The following is a 19332-nucleotide window of genomic DNA, read 5'->3' as shown; positions in this document are numbered from 1 at the left end:
TGAGTTGGGGAGTGTTCCTCCCTCTGCAATATTTTGGAAGAGTTTGAGAAGGATAGGTGTTAGCTCTTCTCTAAATGTTTGATAGAATTCGCCTGTGAAGCCATCTGGTCCTGGGCTTTTGTGTGTTGGAAGATTTTTAATCACAGTTTCAATTTCAGTGCTTGTGATTGGTCTGTTCATATTTTCTATTTCTTCCTGGTTCAGTCTCAGCAGGTTGTGCATTTCTAAGAATCTGTCCATTTCTTCCAGGTTGTCCATTTTATTAGCATAGAGTTGCTTGTAGTAATCTCTTATGATCGTTTGTATTTCTGCAGTGTCAGTGGTTACTTCTCCTTTTTCATTTCTAATTCTATTAATTTGAGTCTTCTCCTTTTTTCTCTTGATGAGTCTGGCTAATGGTTTATCAATTTTGTTTATCTTCTCAAAGACCCAGCTTTTAGTTTCATTGAGTTTTGCTATTGTTTCCTTCATTTCTTTTTCATTTATTTCTGATCTGATCTTTATGATTTCTTTCCTTCTGCTAGCTTTGGGGTTTTTTTGTTCTTCTTTCTCTAATTGCTTTAGGTGCAAGGTTAGGTTGTTTATTCGAGATGTTTCCTGTTTCTTGATGTAGGCTTGTATTGCTATAAACTTCCCTCTTAGAACTGCTTTTGCTGCATCCCATAGGTTTTGGATCGTCGTGTCTCCATTGTCATTTGTTTCTAGGTATTTTTTGATTTCCCCTTTGATTTCTTCAGTGATCACTTCGTTATTAAGTAGTGTATTGTGTAGCCTCCATGTGTTTGTATTTTTTACAGATCTTTTCCTGTAATTGATATCTAGTCTCATAGCGTTGTGGTCGGAAAAGATACTTGATACGATTTCAATTTTTTTAAATTTACCAAGGCTTGATTTGTGACCCAAGATATGATCTATCCTGGAGAATGTTCCATGAGCACTTGAGAAAAATGTGTATTCTGTTGTTTTTGGGTGGAATGTCCTATAAATATCAATTAAGTCCATCTTGTTTAATGTATCATTTAAAGCTTGTGTTTCCTTATTTATTTTCATTTTGGATGATCTGTCCATTGGTGAAAGTGGGGTGTTAAAGTCCCCTACTATGATTGTGTTACTGTCGATTTCCCCTTTTATGGCTGTTAGTATTTGCCTTATGTATTGAGGTGCTCCTATGTTGGGTGCATAAATATTTACAATTGTTATACCTTCCTCTTGGATCGATCCCTTGATCATTATATAGTGTCCGTCTTTGTCTCTTGTAATTGTCTTTATTTTAAAGTCTATTTTGTCTGATATGAGAATTGCTACTCCAGCTTTCTTTTGATTTCCATTTGCATGGAATATCTTTTTCCATCCCCTCACTTTCAGTCTGTATGTGTCTCTAGGTCTGAAGTGGGTCTCTTGTAGACAGCATATATATGGGTCTTGTTTTTGTATCCATTCAGCCAGTCTGTGTCTTTTGGTGGGAGCATTTAATCCATTTACATTTAAGGTAATTATCGATATGTATGTTCCTATTCCCATTTTCTTAAATGTTTTGGGTTTGTTATTGTAGGTGTTTTCCTTCTCTTGTGTTTCTTGCCTAGAGAAGTTCCTTTAGCATTTGTTGTAAAGCTGGTTTGGTGGTGCTGAACTCTCTCAGCTTTTGCTTGTCTGTAAAGGTTTTAATTTCTCCATCAAATCTGAATGAGATCCTTGCTGGGTAGAGTAATCTTGGTTGTAGGTTTTTCTCCTTCATCACTTTAAGTATATCCTGCCACTCCCTTCTGGCTTGCAGCGTTTCTGCTGAAAGATCAGCTGTTAACCTTATGGGGATGCCCTTGTGTGTTATCTGTTGTTTTTCCCTTGCTGCTTTTAATATGTTTTCTTTATATTTAATTTTTGATAGTTTGATTAATATGTGTCTTGGTGTGTTTCTCCTTGGATTTATCCTGTATGGGACTCTCTGTGCTTCCAGGACTTGATTAACTATTTCCTTTCCCATATTAGGGAAGTTTTCAACTATAATCTCTTCAAATATTTTCTCAGTCCCTTTCTTTTTCTCTTCTTCTTCTGGGACCCCTATAATTCGAATGTTGGTGCGTTTAATGTTGTCCCAGAGGTCTCTGAGACTGTCCTCAGTTCTTTTCATTCTTTTTTCTTTATTCTGGTCCGCAGTAGTTATTTCCACCATTTTATCTTCCAGGTCACTTATCCGTTCTTCTGCCTCAGTTATTCTGCTATTGATCCCATCTAGAGTATTTTTAATTTCATTTATTGTGCTTGTCATTGTTTCTTGATTCCTCTTTAGTTCTTCTACGTCCTTGTTAAATGTTTCTTGCATTTTGTCTATTCTATTTCCAAGACTTTGGATCATCCTTACTATCATTATTCTGAATTCTTTTTCAGGTAGACTACCTATTTCCTCTTCATTTGTTAGGTCTGGTGTGTTTTGACCCTGCTCCTTCATCTGCTGTGTGTTTTTCTGTCTTCTCATTTTGCTTATCTTACTGTGTTTGGGGTCTCCTTTTCACAGGCTGCAGGTTCATAGTTCCCGTTGTTTTTGGTATCTGTCCCCAGCGGCTAAGGTTGGTTCAGTGGGTTGTGTAGGTTTCCTGGTGGAGGGAACTAGTGCCTGTGTTCTGGTGGATGAGGCTGGATGTTGTCTTTCTGGTGGGTTCGTCCACGTCTGGTGGTGTGTTTTGGGGTGTCTGTGGCCTTATTATGATTTTAGGCAGCCTCTCTGTTAATGGATGGGGCTGTGTTCCTCTCTTGCTAGTTGTTTGGCATAGGGTGTCCAGCACTGTAGCTTGCTGGTCGTTGAGTGAAGCTGGGTCTTGATGTTGAGATGGAGATCTGTGAGAGATTTTCGCCGTTTGGTATTACGTGGAGCTGGGAGGTCTCTTGTGGACCAGTGTCCTGAAGTTGGCTCTCCCACCTCAGAGGCACAGCCCTGATGCCTGGCTGGAGCACCAAGAGCCTTTCATCCACACGGCACAGCTCCTTAGCCGGTTTCCAGAGGTTTTCAGCATAGCAGGCAGCTGCTTCCCAAATTCAGCTCTGCTCCCCTCTTCCTGGTTGAGTCTTTGGTGTATCAACTCCGCCTGCCAGCACCCACTCCTCATTTCTAATTATATTGATTTGAGTCTTCTCCCTTTTTTCTTGATGAGTCTGGCTAATGGTTTATCAATTTTGTTTATCTTCTTAAAGAACCAGCTTTTAGTTTTATTGATCGTTGCTATCGTTTCCTTCATTTCTTTTACGTTTATTTCTGATCTGATCTTTATGGTTTCTTTCCTTCTGCTATCTTTGGGTTTTTTTTGTTCTTCTTTCTCTAATTGCTTTAGGTGTAAGGTTAGGTTCTTTATTTGAGATGTTTCTTGTTTCTTGAGGTAGGATCGTATTGCTATAAACAATACAATGGAATTGCTTTTGCTGCATTCCATAGGTTTTGGGTCATTGGGTTTTCATTGTCATTTGTTTCTAGGTATTTTTTGATTTCCTCTTTGATTTCTTCAGTGTTCTCTTCGTTATTTAGTAGTGTATTATTTAGCCTCCATGTGTTTGTATTTTTTACAGATTTTTTTCCTATAATTGATATCTAGTCTCATAGCATTGTTGTCGGAAAAGATACTTGATATGATTTCAAGTTTCTTAAATTTACCAAGGCTTGATTTGTGACCCAAAATATGATCTATCCTGGAGAATGTTCCATGAGCACTTGAGAAGAAAGTGTATTCTGTTGGTTTTGGACGGAATGTCCTATAAATATCAATTAAGTCCATCTTGTTTAATGTATTATTTAAAGATTGTGTTTCCTTATTTATTTTTATTTTGGATGATCTATCCATTGGTGAAAGTGGGGTGTTAAAGTCCTCTACTATGATTGTGTTACTGTTGATTTCCCCTTTGTGGCTGTTAGCATTTGCCTTATGTACTGAGGTGCTCCTATGTTGGGTGCATAAATGTTTACAGTTGTTATATCTTCTTCTTCTTGGATTGATCCCTTGATCATTATGTAGTGTCCTTCTTTGTCTCTTGTAATAGTCTTTATTTTAAAGTCAATTTTGTCTGATACAAGAATTGCTACTCCAGCTTTCTTTTGATTTCCATTTGCATGGAATATCTTGTTCCATCCCCTTCACTTTCAGTCTGTATGTGTCCCTAGGTCTGAGGTGGGTCTCTTGTAGACAGCATATATATGGGTCTTGTGTTTGTATCCATTCAGCCAGTATATATCATTTGGTTGGAGCGTTTAATCCATTTACATTTAAGGTAGTTATCAATATGTATGTTCCTATTCCCATTTTCTTAATTGCTTTGGGTTTGTTATTGTAGGTCTTTTCCTTCTCTTGTGTTTCTTGCCTAGAGAAGTTCCTTTAGCATTTGTTGTAAAGCTGGTTTGTTGTTGCTGAATTCTCTTAGCTTTTGCTTGTCTGTAAAGGTTTTAATTTCTCCATCGAATCTGAAGGAGAACCTTGCTGGGTAGAATAAACTTGGTTGTAGATTTTTCCCTTTCATCACTTTAAATATGTCCTGCCACTCCCTTCTGGCTTGCAGAGTTTCTGCTGAAGGATCAGCTGTTAACCTTATGGGGATTCCCTTGTATCTTATTTGTTGCTTTTCCCTTGTTGCTTTTAATATTTTTTCTTTGTATTTAATTTTTGATAGTTTGATTAATATGTGTCTTGGCGTGTTTCTCCTTGGATTTATCCTGTATGGGACTCTCTGTGCTTCCTGGAGTTGACTGACTATTTCCTTTCCCATATTAGGGAAGTTTTCAACTATAATCTCTTCAAATATTTTCTCAGTCCCTTTCTTTTTCTCTTCTTCTTCTGGGACCCCTATAATTCGAATGTTGGTGCGTTTAATGTTGTCCCAGAGGTCTCTGAGACTGTCCTCTGTTCTTTTCATTCTTTTTTCTTTATTCTGCTCTGCGGTAGTTATTTCCACTGTTTTATCTTCTAGGTCACTTATCCGTTATTCTGTCTCAGTTATTCTGCTATTGATTCCTTCTAGAGAATTTTAAGTTTCATTTATTGTTTTGTTCATCATTGTTTGTTTGCTCTTTAGTTCTTCTAGGTCCTTGTTAAACGTTTCTTGTATTTTCTCCATTCTATTTCCAAGATTTTGGATCATCTTTACTACCATTACTCTGAATTCTTTTTCAGGTAGACTGCCTATTTCCTCTTCATTTGTTTGGTCTGGTTCGTTTTTACCGTGCTCCTTCATCTGCTGTGTATTTCTCTGTCTTCTCATTTTGCTTAATTTATTGCATTGGGGATCTCCTTTTCACAGGCTTCAGGTTCGTAGTTCCTGTTGTTTTTGGTGTCTGCCCCCAGTGGGTAAGGTTGGTTCAGTGGGTTGTGTAGGCTTCCTGGTGGAAGGGACTGGTGCCTCTGTTCTGGTGGATGAGGCTGGATCTTGTCTTTCTTATGGGGAGGACCACATCCGGTGGTGTGTTTTGGGGTGTCTGTGAACTTATTATGATTTTAGGCAGTCTTTCTGCAAATGGGTCGGGTTGTGTTCCTGTCTTGTAGTTATTTGGCATGGGGTGTCCGGCACTGTAGCTTGCTGGTCGTTGAGTGGAGCTAGGTCTTAGCATTGAGATGGACATCTCTGGGAGAGCTCTCGCTGATTGATATTACATGGGGCCAGTCGGTCTCTGGTGGACCAATGTCCTGAACTCGGCCCTCCCACCTCAGAGGCTCAGGCCTGACACCTGGCCGGAGCGCCAAGGCCTTGTCAGCCACATGGCTCATAAGAAAAGGGAGAAAAAAAGAGAACGAAAGAATAAATAAATAAATAAATTAATTAATTAATTAATGTTATTAAAATAAAAATATATTATTAAAAATAAAAAAGTAATAAAAAGAAAGAAGGAAAGAAAGGAGCAACCAAACCAGTAAACAAATCCACCAATGATAGCACGTGCTAAAACTATACTTAAAAAAAAAAAAAAAAGGACAGACAGAACCCTAGGATAAATGATAAAAGCAAAGCTATAGTGAGAAAAATCACACAAAGAAGCATACACATACACACTCACAAAAAGAGAAAAAGGAAAAAAAAAGTATATATAGATATAGATATAGATATAGATATAGATATAGATATAGATATATCTGTATAAAGGAAGAGAGCAACCAAATCAGTAAACAAATCTACCAATGATAATAAGCTCTAAATACTAAACTAAGATAAACATAAAATCAGAAACAAATTAGATGCAGAAAGCAAACCCCAAGTCTACAGTTGCTCCCAAAGTGCACCGACTCAATTTCGGGATGATTTGTTGTCTATTCAGGTATTCTAGAGATGCAGCGTGCATCAAGTTGATTGTGGAGATTTAATCCGCTGCTCCTGAGCCTTCTGGGAGAAATTTCCCTTTCTCTTCTTTGTTTGCACAGCTCTTGGGGTTCAGCTTTGGATTTGGCCCTGCCTCTGCATCTAGGTCACCTGAGGGTGTCTGTTCCCCACCCAGACAGGATGGGGTTAAAGTAGCAGCTGATTATGGGGCTCCGGCTCACTCAGGCTGGGGGGGTGGGGAGGGGTCGTAACTGATCTTGATTGGAAATTTGGGCTCAGTGATCACCCAAGATGCTGTCTTCAGCCATCTCAGTTAGAAGAGCTGGGCCTGGATTAAGTCTATGAGAGGATACTACATCTAATCAACCCCATTGCTTGTAGCCAGTATGGTCTCATCGTTTCCATTCACCTTTAGGGACCAACTCATTTACCTTTTGTTTCTTAGAATCAGCTACTAAGAGAGATGTTGAACCCAGTGGCTTCTATTTTATTTGTTAAATAATTTAGAGTCCGTGGTTCCAAAATGTATTTAACTTTGTTTACAATAACATGCATGAAATAAGTATATGTATAGATACAAGATCAGAGGGGCTGAGAATAAAAGTAGTAACTGCAATTTATTAAGCTTTATGTGCCAGGAACTTCCTAAGTTTTAAACATATTATTTCATCAATTCCCACAGCCAATCAATGAGCTGGACATAATGATCTCCACTTTACAGATGAGGAAACTGAATCTTGGAGAGGTTAAGTAACTGATCCTAAGACCACAGAGTTGGTACCCAGATGCAAAAACGTAAGATGACTGCTAAAATCTCCTCTGATTCTGAGAGTCTAGGGTTCCAGGTTGTTCTGTTAGCTCCTTCTGCCTTCACTGTGGTTGGGAGGGCAGGAAGTGAGGAGGAAGACTTTTCCTTAATTGCAGGAGGAGTGGGGAAGAGATTAGCATGGAACTTAAAATACATGACTGCCTTCTAAGAGTTGTCAAAGTAAATTGTGTCCCCAGAGACATTTAAAAGCAATTTGATCACACATTTACACATGGCTGTGGTTGGGGAAGCTGATGACTGGTCTACCAAAGCGGGTTTTAATGGAGTTTTGTGAGCAATACTTAGAAATGTTTAGCATGAGATATTACTTTGTAAATATCCTTGCTACATTTTAGTTAATCCTGACCATCTGGAACCTCACTTGTCATTTGAACATTTACTTAACCACTGTGTAAAAGTTTTCTAGTTAAAAAAGAATGCCAATTGTCCAATGGAAGTCTAGAGAACAGACCTAATAGATTAGTCCTGAGATGAGACAGAATTGTTTTTTCTGATGAATACTATCCACCTAGCCTGTAAACCAACCACTCTGTCTCTTGAGTTTGTTGTAATTCAGCTCCTTTGGTAGAGCAGTGTTGATTGTGATGGACATTTTCCAGTTCAAAAAAACTTTTGGTTGGGGGCTTCCCTGGTGGCGCAGGGGTTGAGAATCTGCCTGCCAATACAGGGCGCACGGGTTCGAGCCCTGGTCTGGGAAGATCCCACATGCTGCAGTGCAACTAGGCCCGTGAGCCACAACTACTGAGCCTGCACGTCTGGAGCCTGTGCTCCGCAACAAGAGAGGCCGTGATAGTGAGAGGCCCGCGCACCGCGATGAAGAGTGGCCCCCGCTTGCCGCAACTAGAGAAAGCCCTCACACACAAACGAAGACCCAACAAAGACAAAAAATAAATAAATAACTAAATAAATAATTAAAAAAAAAAAAAAAAAACTTTTGGTGATTCCTCCGAGTATAGCACTCAAAAACCTCTAAGACAGTAGTTCTCAAAGTGTGATCCCCAAACCACCAGCAGCAACATCACTTGAGAACGTATCAGAAATGCAAATTCTTGGGCCCCATTCAAGATCTACCTGCAATCGGTGTTTCAGCAAGCTCTCTAGGTGAGTCTGAAGCACACTATGTTGGAGAACCGTTGCTCTGAAATCTGCCTTTCAGCCAGCTTTCTAGGCTTACTTCTTCTACTTCCATATAAACACTCTACCATCCAGCTAACTTGTACTCTGTTATATTTATATGGGTATGTGGATACATGCATGTATATTTATAGATGGATATATATTTATATATATACAGTTTCTGTCTCCGGGTCTTTGTCCATGCTCTTTATAGCAACTGGATTATACTTTCTCCTCCACTGTCCTTGCCCAGTCTCTAAAATCCAACTTAAAAGACACTTATTGGAGACAGCCTTTCCCCATCCTTCTACTAGATATGACCTTTCACATCCCAAAAACCTGGTTCCACATTTTAATGTAATTTATTTTAATTGGTAGTTATTAAGGGTTTACTACTTATTCAGCCCTTTTGTTAGCATAACTCTATATCTAGCATTGTACTAGGCATTGAGGATGCAATTGTGAACAGGCAAACATCTCTGGAACTTATAAATCAGTTAGGGGTAAACTTTTCTCACCTCCTGTCCTAGATCATAGCTCTGAGAAGGTGCAGGTGTCTTGTACTGCTGGGTGTCCCACAGGTTGTATTAAGTTATGGCGGGCAGGGTAGAAGGTGATGTTCTTGTCTTCTCTGGTCTGTATAGGATACACCAGAGTATTATGCTCTCCTTGTGACTCCCACTCTTAAGAGGGAATGGCACACTATAACATACAGAGGACACAGAGCCCCTGCTGTTGGTGAAAATCACCTCCTCTAAACCAAAGTTTCTCAAATGTGGCACTACTGTCCTTGTAGACCAAATGATTCTATGTTGTAGGGAGCTGTCTTGTGTCTTGTAAGACATGTGGTAGCATCCCTCATCTCTACCCACTGGTTGCCAGTAGCATCACCCTTTCCAATTATGGCAACAAAATATGTCTCCATACGTTACCAAATATCCTTTGGCATGCAGAATCAACCCTGGTTGAATACAACTGGGAATATTTTTACCTGCAGAAAATAAAACTTAGGAATGTAGAAGCTCTCTTCAGATATCTGTAGGACTACTGTGCAGAAGAATTAGAGATAGAAATTTTAAATTGAGACAGAGGGTAAAACTGGAAGTTACAGAAGATCAATTTTGGAGGAGACCTTTTTAACCTCAGGAGAGCCTTGAGTTTAGAATGTACTGTCATAGGACTTGGTGAATTCCCAGTCCTTAGTGCATTCATGCAGGCTTGGATATACCTCATTTTAGAGGGGACTTGGGGATTTCAGGATTTTGAGGATCCTTCAAGTTTTGAGATTCAATGTTTTTATGTTTCCAAAGTGGCTTGTAAAGAATTAGAATAATCCCTTGGGGATTTTGGGAAGGGTGGCAGAGTGAAGTGATAGTAGTGAAATTAACCTCCTGACCCTTGTGTAGGCTGCCTGGGCCAGATCCCAGCTTGGTTCTTACCACCAGTGGGACCTTGGACAAATCTCAACACTTCTGTGTTTCTGTTTCCTCATCTGTGAAGGGGGTGCATTTATAGTTCCTATTTCAAAAGTAGTCGTGAGGACCAAATGAGATAATACAGGTAGACCTCTTGGTAAGTAAATGAAAAGTAACTAATTATTAACTCAGCCAGTGTGCTTTGCCTAAACTCCAAATAACTTGCAAATTTAACTAGCTACTTCTGTCTATTTGTGTTGTACATGTGTTTGGGAGGCAGTTCATAATAGGACAAATGTATTTGTTATTAGCACTGGTAATATAATCCAAATATAAGTATTAAAAAGCAACCATGATAGGTAAAAATCAAGTTTTCTGATTTCTATCTGGTCCTTGATCTGTAGACAAAAGTTAGAATTTTAAGGGTCAGTTAACACTAGAACTCAATTTTTATTAATCATTTTATTGAGTGATGTTTGTTTTCACATACTTAATTTACACTCTTGAATGCAGCCTTCAAGAGGATGTTTATTTTTCAGATCCTTTGCTAGAAAGCAAAGATTGGAAAGATATGAGGAAAGAAATTAGAAGAATATGAGGTGGCTTATTTATGGCAGCTGTCTCAAGGATGCCAAGGCCTTGGTAAGAATCTTGGGCCCATGAAATTGAGTGCTCTAATTTGAGCTCCAGATAAAAACCTTATATTCTCTACTCCATGCCACTTAAAAATCATATTTTTTTTACTGTAATATATAGCACCAGATTGAAGATGTAGAGGAGAAGATTTAAGTAAAACACATACATAGACACAATTTGGTATTTTTCTTATTCATCCTTACTATTATTCACAATTCAATCAGTATAACTTGAAGAAAATGAAATTCTTTTTTCCCTTTACTTATTGCTAATTTTTAAAGTAGGGAATGAAGGATTTTTCCCAGGCTTGCCCAGCCACCTCACATCATGCAAGAGTAACTTTCTACAGCTCTCTGTGCAAGAAACCATGGCTGTGTCCCACCTTAGCCCCCTGGGAAATGAGCTGTCCAAGCAACTTTATTGCAAGCACTCATTGTCCAGAGCACAGACTGTGTATGTAAATGCATAAGGGATTGGTAGCATGTGTACTACATCCACAGGATCCCCCTTGAAGTTGAATTTCAAAAGGAAACCCGTCACCATTATTTATTTCTCTGTAGCAGCAGCTCCTAATAGCCTAGGGTAATGCAAATTAAAGCATAGAACATTTGGACAGCAGAACTTGGGAGGATCTTATTGTCGACAGGATATTCATCATGCCATGGGAATCAGACAGTCACCCTGGCCAAGTTAGACTTAGAAAGAAAGGCTTTCATAAAAATGTTATGAGCACCAGTATAACCATGTATTCAAAGTCCTCTTCTGTAAATTCTATTGTCTTCCCAACATAATCCTCTAAACATCCATATCCACTTATGGAAGTCAGAAGAACATCTTGCTTCCTCAAACATACCTTTTGTCCTGCAAGGTGTTTAATCTGGCTTTGTCTTTTTGAATTTTTAGATTTATATGACAGTGGAGATCCAACCCAAATTCCTAAAGTCTTATCTTTACCCAATATCTTGACCTCTGTTCCAAACCTCAAAAATTATAAATTATACAGCAAAGGTAGGGGGGACATCTATTGGGTTAGCCAAAAAGTTCCTTTGGGTTTTTCTGTAAGATGTTATGGAAAAACCCAAACTAACTTTTTGGCCAACCCAATATTTTTCACTTATCCCTTGATTGCCTTCTTTGGGTTGGTAGATGAAGAGATGCTATAATTTGAGCTATGATCTGGAGGTATATTGAATAAAAACAAATGTATTCTTACTTAGAACAAAGCATCTATGAAGGACATATCTGGCATTCAAAACCATTTTCATTGAGGCAAGGTACTTTGGTTGCAAGTAACAGAGACTGCCTTTAGCCAACTTTGTTAGCTTTTGCTAGGGCTGTCATAACAAAGTACCATAAACTGGGTGGTCTGGAACAACAGGATATTTATTGTCTTACAGTTCTAGAGGCTAGAAGTGTGAAATCAAGGTGTTAGCAGGGCCCTGCTCCCTCTGAACCTGTAGGGAAAAGATTCTTCCTTGTCTCTTCCTAGCTTCAGTTGTTTTGCTGGCAATCTTTGGTGTTCTTTGGCTTGTAGAAGCATCATTTCAATCCTCTGTCTTCACATTGCCATCTTCTCACTGAGCATATCTGTCTGTGTCTAACTTTCCCTTTTTGAAAGGATTTCAGTCATGTTGGATTAAGGCCCACCCTAATGGCCTCATTTTAATTTTATTACCTCTCTAAAGATCCTATTTCCAAATAAGGCCATATTCCAAGGCACTGAGGGTTTGGATTTCAACATATCTTTTGGGAGAGGGGACACACTTCAACACATAAGATCAACTTAAGCAAAAAGGGAATTTTGTGGGAAAATATGAGGTGACTTATTTAATTGAAGGAAGAGCTAAAGAATGAGGACCCAAAGGGGCAAGAGCATGACTGCCCGAAGATCCAAGGAGCAGGAGCTACTCTCAGCCCCACCCGGAAGCTGCTGTGGGAATAGAGGAACCTTCTCTGACTTTCCCATTTTTGCATCACTCTGCATGACATTCAGAGTCCCAGGAAAAAGTCTGATTGGGTCACTCCCTGGCTGGAAAAGTCAGTCCCATCATTTATTTTCCCAACTACATGACAGCAACAGAGAAGAGAATTCCCAAAGGATTTGGGATGCTATTACCAAGAAAAAGGAGGAAAAATGGTAAATGCACAAAACCAATATCTAATCTAGGCCCTCTAGCAGGAAATAAGGAAGGGAGCAAAATTTGAAAAAAAAAGTGTATTTTTATGTACTCCAAATTCATCAACTCTATGTTAGTAAACCTCTGATGATTGTTAATACAGCCATTCAGAAAAACTTGCCACTGTGATATAATTTGCCTTTCTTATATAAGCGATGCGTGTGGAGAGAATTCCAGCTAATCATGGTTCTTTCCATTACTGAGTTACCTTTAGTTAGATTTGGCTACCATGTCAGTTTTATAGATAGAGAAAGTTAGTTCCTGAGTAATTCCCTCTCCCATTATTTGGTCTGTTGTTCTATACTCTGGTCCAGATCAGGATACCCCACTGTCTTGCTGGCCACAGGGAGCTCCCTGGTACAATGTGGTTAGCTACTCTTTGATGCCCTGTAGGGAAGGGTATAATCCCCTTGCAGCGCCTGAGGCACTCTCTTCTCATGCTTTAACACTAGGCTCTCCTTCTCATTGCACCCTCTCTCCCAACTCATCCTACCACCATCTTTTCAAAGAATATAGCCATTGTTCTATTAGTTATGCTTTGAATTAAGAAAAGAAAGGAAGAGGTGGTAAAAATTAACAAAGTGAACTGCATAAAATGAGGGGTATAAGGGGGTGGCTCATCATTAAATGGTGTAAAATCTTAAAGAATAGGCTTAGTCTCCAGGCTGTCTCTTTGCATTTTTTCTTTGGCTCTTCCAAAGACAAATGGCTGATAGAACTACCATGGTATTTTGCCTGTTGCCAGTTCAGTGAACTTCCTGGGCATGGAAGTAGTGATCTCCATGACTGGAACAACATACAAGGAGCAGTCTGGGAGTTAGAGACCAGATCATTGAGTTTGGCAAGTTGCACCTCTCTCTGGAGATACGAAGAAGGTTAGTACTGTAGGCAGAATCTGGGCTCAGGAAAGCGTGAGCAGAGAGTCCCATGAGAAGGATCAGACCCTGATAAATGGGGATGAGATGGTCTCTACCAGTAGGTAGGAAATGATGGAGCAGGAAATATTTGGAACTTGACATTCTTGGCATCAGAGAAACAGTTAAATGGTTCAGCCCAGAAGTAACACATGTCAATTCTGTTCATGACTCATAGGCCAAGTCACTCGGCCCCACTCAACCACAAGGAGGTCAGGAAGTGCATGTGCCCAAAAGGGGGAACTGGACATACCTAGCAAACAGCAGTAATGACTTCCACTTGTCAAAATGCAAACTCCAGATTCCTCCCTAACAGGCTCTAATTCAGGAGATCCTTGGAATCTGCATTTTAAGTAGGTCTCCTCAGGTGAGTCTGATGCAGGGGAGAAGGGCGGAATCTTTGGACCACAATTTAAAGAACACTGACTTAGGGCTTCCCTGGTGGCACAATGGTTGAGAATCTGCCTGCCAATGCAGGGGACACGGGTTCGAGCCCTGGTCTGGGAAGATCCCACATGCCGCGGAGCAACTAGGCCCGTGAGCCACAATTACTGAGCCTGCGCGTCTGGAGCCTGTGCTCCGCAACAAGAGAGGCCGTGATAGTGAGAGGCCCGCGCACCGCGATGAAGAGTGGCCCCCGCTTGCCGCAACTAGAGAAAGCCCTCGTACAGAAACGAAGACCCAACACAGCCATAAATAAATAAGTAAATAATTAAAATAGCTTTAAAAAAAAAAAGAACACTGACTTAGAGCATCACCTCAGTATAGGTAGGTGATCAAGAGGATGGGGACAAGTTTGAGATACTGTTCTTAGAGCTCAGATATAGGGCCAACCCTGGGTCACCTCAAGTTGTTATCAAAGAGGACTGCATATGTCTAGACACTGAGGCCCAGAGAGCTGGACAGAAGCTCTTAAAATGCCCAGGCATGAGGGTAGTGTTGGATCCGTGCCTGAGACTGAGCAGACCCTCAGGTATATGTTGAGCTTCTCAGATATTGGGAGAGGAAGAGGGATATGGGACCAATGCCTGGTTCTCATATGTATGATCTAAAGTTTATATTTATAATAGCAGAAACTCTTTGACCAATATGACATCTTATTGTACCATTGCTTTTTTCTTTCCTCTGTTCTTTTCCCACTTCTCTCTCCTTGTCCTTCCCTTCCTCTACTACCCACTCACCCCATTTGCCCGCATTATTTTCTCTTCCTTCCTTATTTTTATTCTCTACCTCCCCCTCTAATTTTCCTCTTTCCCAATATCTCCTCTTCTTATTGCCCTTCTCCATCCTTCTCCCCTCTTCTCTCTCATCAATTATGCTCCCTCCTTCTCCCTCTCATCCATCCTTTCCCTTGGCACCCCCCCCCCATCCCCTCTCCAGGTATTATGCCATCTGCTGCCAGCCTTTGGTCTATAGGAACAAGATGACCCCTCTGCGCATCGCATTAATGCTGGGAGGCTGCTGGGTCATCCCCATGTTTATCTCTTTTCTCCCTATAATGCAAGGCTGGAATAACGTTGGCATAATTGATTTGGTAAGTACTTGTGCAGACCCCACTGGTTTACTGTCTAACTTTGTTTGCTTGGGATTCTAAATAAACAATGTCCGGTTAGGTGGATATTCTAAGAAAGATCCTGATAGCGGTCTGAGTAACAACAATAACAACAAAAAAAGCAGGCTAACATTTTCAAAAGCTTACCATATGCCAGAAAGTACAGTAAGTACATATAATCCTGACAGCATCCCTTTGGGAAAATTACAATACTTTTCCCCCATTTCACAGATGAGAAAACTCAGGGTCAAAAAAGTGAAGTAACATGTCCAGTGTCGCACAGCTACTGAATAGCAAAACAGGTGTTCAAAGCTTAGCAGACATACTCCAGAGCCTGAGGGAAGTGATGTGCCCCAAGAGGCCTTCATCTCATTTCATGCTGAGACCCTATGAGGCTTACAGTGACCCACAGAAAACCTGTCATGGAGGTGGGGGCTTCTGGAGAACGTATGGGCCAGGAGTCGAGAGAACTGGACCCTGAGCTCAGGTCCATCCCTGACCCACTTCCTGAAGGGCTGTGATGAGAAAATTCATGGGTCCTCAGCGGGAACAGTGTCTTCCAGTGATGCAGGAGAACAGCACGTGGCACAGGTGCCAGGCATCTGCCAAGCCCTGTCTAGATGCTCATGAAGAGTTTCCAGCTCTGACATACTATGTTTTTAATATCAATCTTGTAATGAAGATCGAAAGCTATGGTCTGGATCCATTAGCAGGTATATATATTCCCTGAGGAAGTTGTCAGGCAGTCACTTTAAAATGGATCCCAGGACCGTGTTGTGGTAGGGAGGGGAATGGGGAGGAGAGATTGAGAGTGAGCTCTGGCCCAAGAGGACCAGTCAGAGTAGGAGCTGCCCCTTCCTCTCTCCATCCCATTCCTAGCCCCTAATCTTGCCTTATTCTTTGTCCAGGAAAGGATATCCAAACCAAGGCTGGGCCAGGATTTGCATGTGGTATGTCAGAACGAGAGTTCCTTGGGCTTCTGAAAGAAATGCTGGGCACAGAGGAGTGGAGAAGTGAAAGGGGATCCGTACAAGGGAGACTGTATGGATATTTTCTTAAATCCTATCCCTCTTCTTTCAAACTTTCATTTTTATCATTCTTGGGGGAAATGAAATTCAAATTTCCAATAACCAGTAGAATAATAATTATAATGGCCAACAAATGTTGAACACTTACTGTGTGCCTAGCCCCATGTTAATTTAATCATTATTATCTCGCTCAGGCCTCACAATAATGGTATATGTAAATCCTGTCATTGTCCTCAGGAAACTGAGGGTCACAGAGGTTAAGTCACATTGGTAGGGAGTGGTGGTGACTATATCTAAGCCCAGGCTTACTGGACTCCAGAGTCTATGTTCTTATGTTTGTGCTAAACTTAATCCCTAATGGAGAAGCCTTTGGAAGCATAAGCTTCTGCGCATCAAAATTTGTAACAAGGGTACAGCACTCTTACCTTCTGACGTAGAATTTTCAAGGGGAATAACCTAGGGAATTTTGTTCATTTGTGAGAGTGAGATAGAAGCATCCCCTGTTTACTTCATGTAACTGAATGGGGCATCTGCTTACTATTAAGATGCCTAGTATTTGCTCCATGGTATTATAATTGCATTTCATATCTTTTTTACTCATTTGCACATTGAACCTGCCTAGAGAGAAACTAGCATAACCCAGATGTTCATAATACATGTACAGTTGATCCTTGTTATTCATGGTAATTAGGGTCTATAAAGTTGCTGCAAATACTGAATTAGCAAATCATGAATCTTTGTTCCTAGGTGAAATACAGAGTTAGATTACTGTGACTTAAGGCAAGTAATACTTAGATAAAAAGAGATTTTGAAATGATTAAAAATGTCAATTCAATAGGAGGATATACTATAACCTTACAATATATCAATACTATAGGACAAGATATTAAATGTGTACACAATGAATGAAAAAGTGTGTTATGTATCAAAATATATATGATACATATCTCTATTCATGTGTATATTCACACTGCATGCATGCTGACCTCAGGAAGGGAAGAGTCATTGGGTTACACAGCTCTCTTCAGCCAAGGACTATTTCTAGAGAAGGCTGGTAACTAAGAGCTGTCAGCAGGCAGAGTTTATAGGTGGAAAAAAAAGTCTTTCAATTCTTAAGAGGGATCTAGTATGTCACAGTATCCAATACAAATGAGGTTTATGCCAGGAATTTAACACAATCAATGTAATTCACTGTATGAATAAAAGAAAGAAGGGAAAACCCACATGATCATCTCATTACTGCCAAAAATGCATTGACAAAATTCAATATGCAATCATAATTTTTTTCATGATGATGAATGTGTAAGTATACACAGAAATTTTATTTATTCTTTTTTTTTTAACGTCTTTATTGGAGTATAATTGCTTTACAATGGTGTGTTAGTTTCTGCTTTATACCAAAGTGAATCAGCTATACATATACATATATCCCCATATCTCCTCCCTCTTGCGTCTCCCTCCCACCCTCCCTATCCCACGCCTCTAGGTGGTCACAAAGCACCGAGCTGATCTCCCTGTGCTATGCGGCTGCTTCCCACTAGCTATCTATTTTACATGTGGTAGTATATATAAGTTCATCAAACTAAGAATAGAAGGGAACTTTCTCAAATAGAGCGCGTTGACAAAAACTTACAGCAAGTGCCATACTTAATAGTAAAATATTGAAAGCTCCTCTCCTGAAACTGGGACTGTAATAATGGTGTCCACTATTACCCCTTTTATTCAGTATTGTACTGTAGGTCTTATCAAGTTCAATATGCAAGGAAAATGGTATTAAGACTGGAAAGGAAGAAGTGAAATTGTGGTTATTTGCAGATCACATGAGTATTCATGGAAAAAATTCAGAAGAATCTAAAGATGAAATATTAGTTACTAATTTAACAAAGTTCCTGGATACATAGCCAATATACAAAAAATTTTCACTGAGTGCTGTGTATTAGCAACAGACAATTAGGAATAAGAATTTTAATGTAGTACTATTTGCAATAGAATAAAAATAGAAATACGTAGGGTTAATCTAACAAAAGATGTGTAAGACATTTACACAAAAATGTAAAATATTACTGAAATTCTAAAAGACTTAGGTAAAGGGAAAGAATTATCATGTTTGTGAATTGGAAGACTTAACATTGAAAAAATGTTATTTTTCCTCAGTCATTCTATTCTAACTCCAATCAAAATTCTAAAAGATTTTTATGGAAGTTGATAAGCTGATTCTAAATTTTATATGGGAAATACTGAGATATAAGAATACCCAAAGCAGCCAAAAGTATATTCCTTTTCTGCCATCATGGTTCTATGTGCTATAGGCTTATTAGAAGAAAAATAAAAGCTTTGCTGATAAACCTTCTTTTTTATTTCCTTTCCCTTCACCTTTTTCTTTTATTCATCCCTCCCTTTCCTTCACTATTCTTCTCCCCTTCTTTCTACCTTCCAAACCCTCCTTTTCTCTTCTTTTTATCCTTTTCCTTTTCTTACAATTTTTCTCATTCCCTTCCTGCTTCTTCCTGTTCACTTTTTCCTTCCCTTTCTCCCTTCCTTCCTCATTTCCTCTCTCCCTCTAACTCTCAGATAGAAAAAAGGAAGTTCAGCAAGAACTCTAACTCTACGTACTGCATCTTCATGGTCAACAAGCCCTATGCCATCACCTGCTCTGTGGTGGCCTTCTACATCCCGTTTCTCCTCATGGTGCTGGCCTATTATCGCATCTATGTCACAGCTAAGGAGCATGCCCACCAGATCCAGATGTTACAACGGGCAGGAGCCCCCTCAGAGGGCAGGCCCCAGCCAGCAGACCAACATAGCACTCATCGCATGAGGACAGAGACCAAAGCAGCCAAGACCCTGTGCATCATCATGGGTTGCTTCTGCCTCTGCTGGGCTCCATTCTTTGTCACCAATATTGTGGATCCATTCGTAGACTACACTGTCCCTGGGCAGGTGTGGACCGCTTTCCTCTGGCTTGGCTACATCAATTCTGGGTTGAACCCCTTTCTCTACGCCTTCTTGAATAAGTCTTTTAGACGTGCCTTCCTTATCATCCTCTGCTGTGACGATGAACGCTACCGAAGACCTTCCATTCTGGGCCAGACTGTCCCCTGTTCAACCACAACCATTAATGGGTCCACACATGTGCTAAGGTGAGTGCTTCAGGGCTTATTAGATTTTGCTCATTTGCAGGACTCAGAAGAGGTAACTTTCCAGTTTTCTGTTTCCAGATAGATTATTCTTGAAAACTTGTGCAGTACTTTCAAAGGTTAAAAAAAAAAATTCTGCCATCTGTTAATGGAATAGAGTAGTGGGTAAGGGCTCAGGCACTGGGGGCGAATGACCTACATTCAAATCCAGCCTCCATAGTTCTTTGATTTGGGGCAAGTCAT

The 19332-nt window shown here is 40.0% G+C and overlaps 1 protein-coding gene across 5 annotated transcripts in view; it reads left to right on the top strand.

The window, feature by feature from the left end:
• HTR4 (5-hydroxytryptamine receptor 4) overlaps positions 1-19332 on the top strand; it is a 221091-nt gene that overhangs the window by 152626 nt on the left and 49133 nt on the right. For 3 of the 5 annotated variants that reach the window (XM_061188314.1, XM_061188316.1, XM_061188315.1), the window contains exons 5-7: positions 14753-14906; positions 15833-15874; positions 18524-19092. In XM_061188314.1, coding sequence (XP_061044297.1) covers positions 14753-14906; positions 15833-15874; positions 18524-19092 — 765 coding nt within the window. The remainder of the gene's footprint in view (positions 1-14752; positions 14907-15832; positions 15875-18523; positions 19093-19332) is intronic. The other 2 variants (XM_061188318.1, XM_061188317.1) reach the window with 1 other exon arrangement.

This window comes from Eubalaena glacialis, chromosome 4 (assembly GCF_028564815.1).
Source record: "Eubalaena glacialis isolate mEubGla1 chromosome 4, mEubGla1.1.hap2.+ XY, whole genome shotgun sequence".
In the NCBI taxonomy this organism is placed as follows: domain Eukaryota; kingdom Metazoa; phylum Chordata; class Mammalia; order Artiodactyla; family Balaenidae; genus Eubalaena; species Eubalaena glacialis.
Note: the sequence above shows the minus strand (reverse complement) of the source record. Positions and strands in the feature narration are given on the sequence as shown.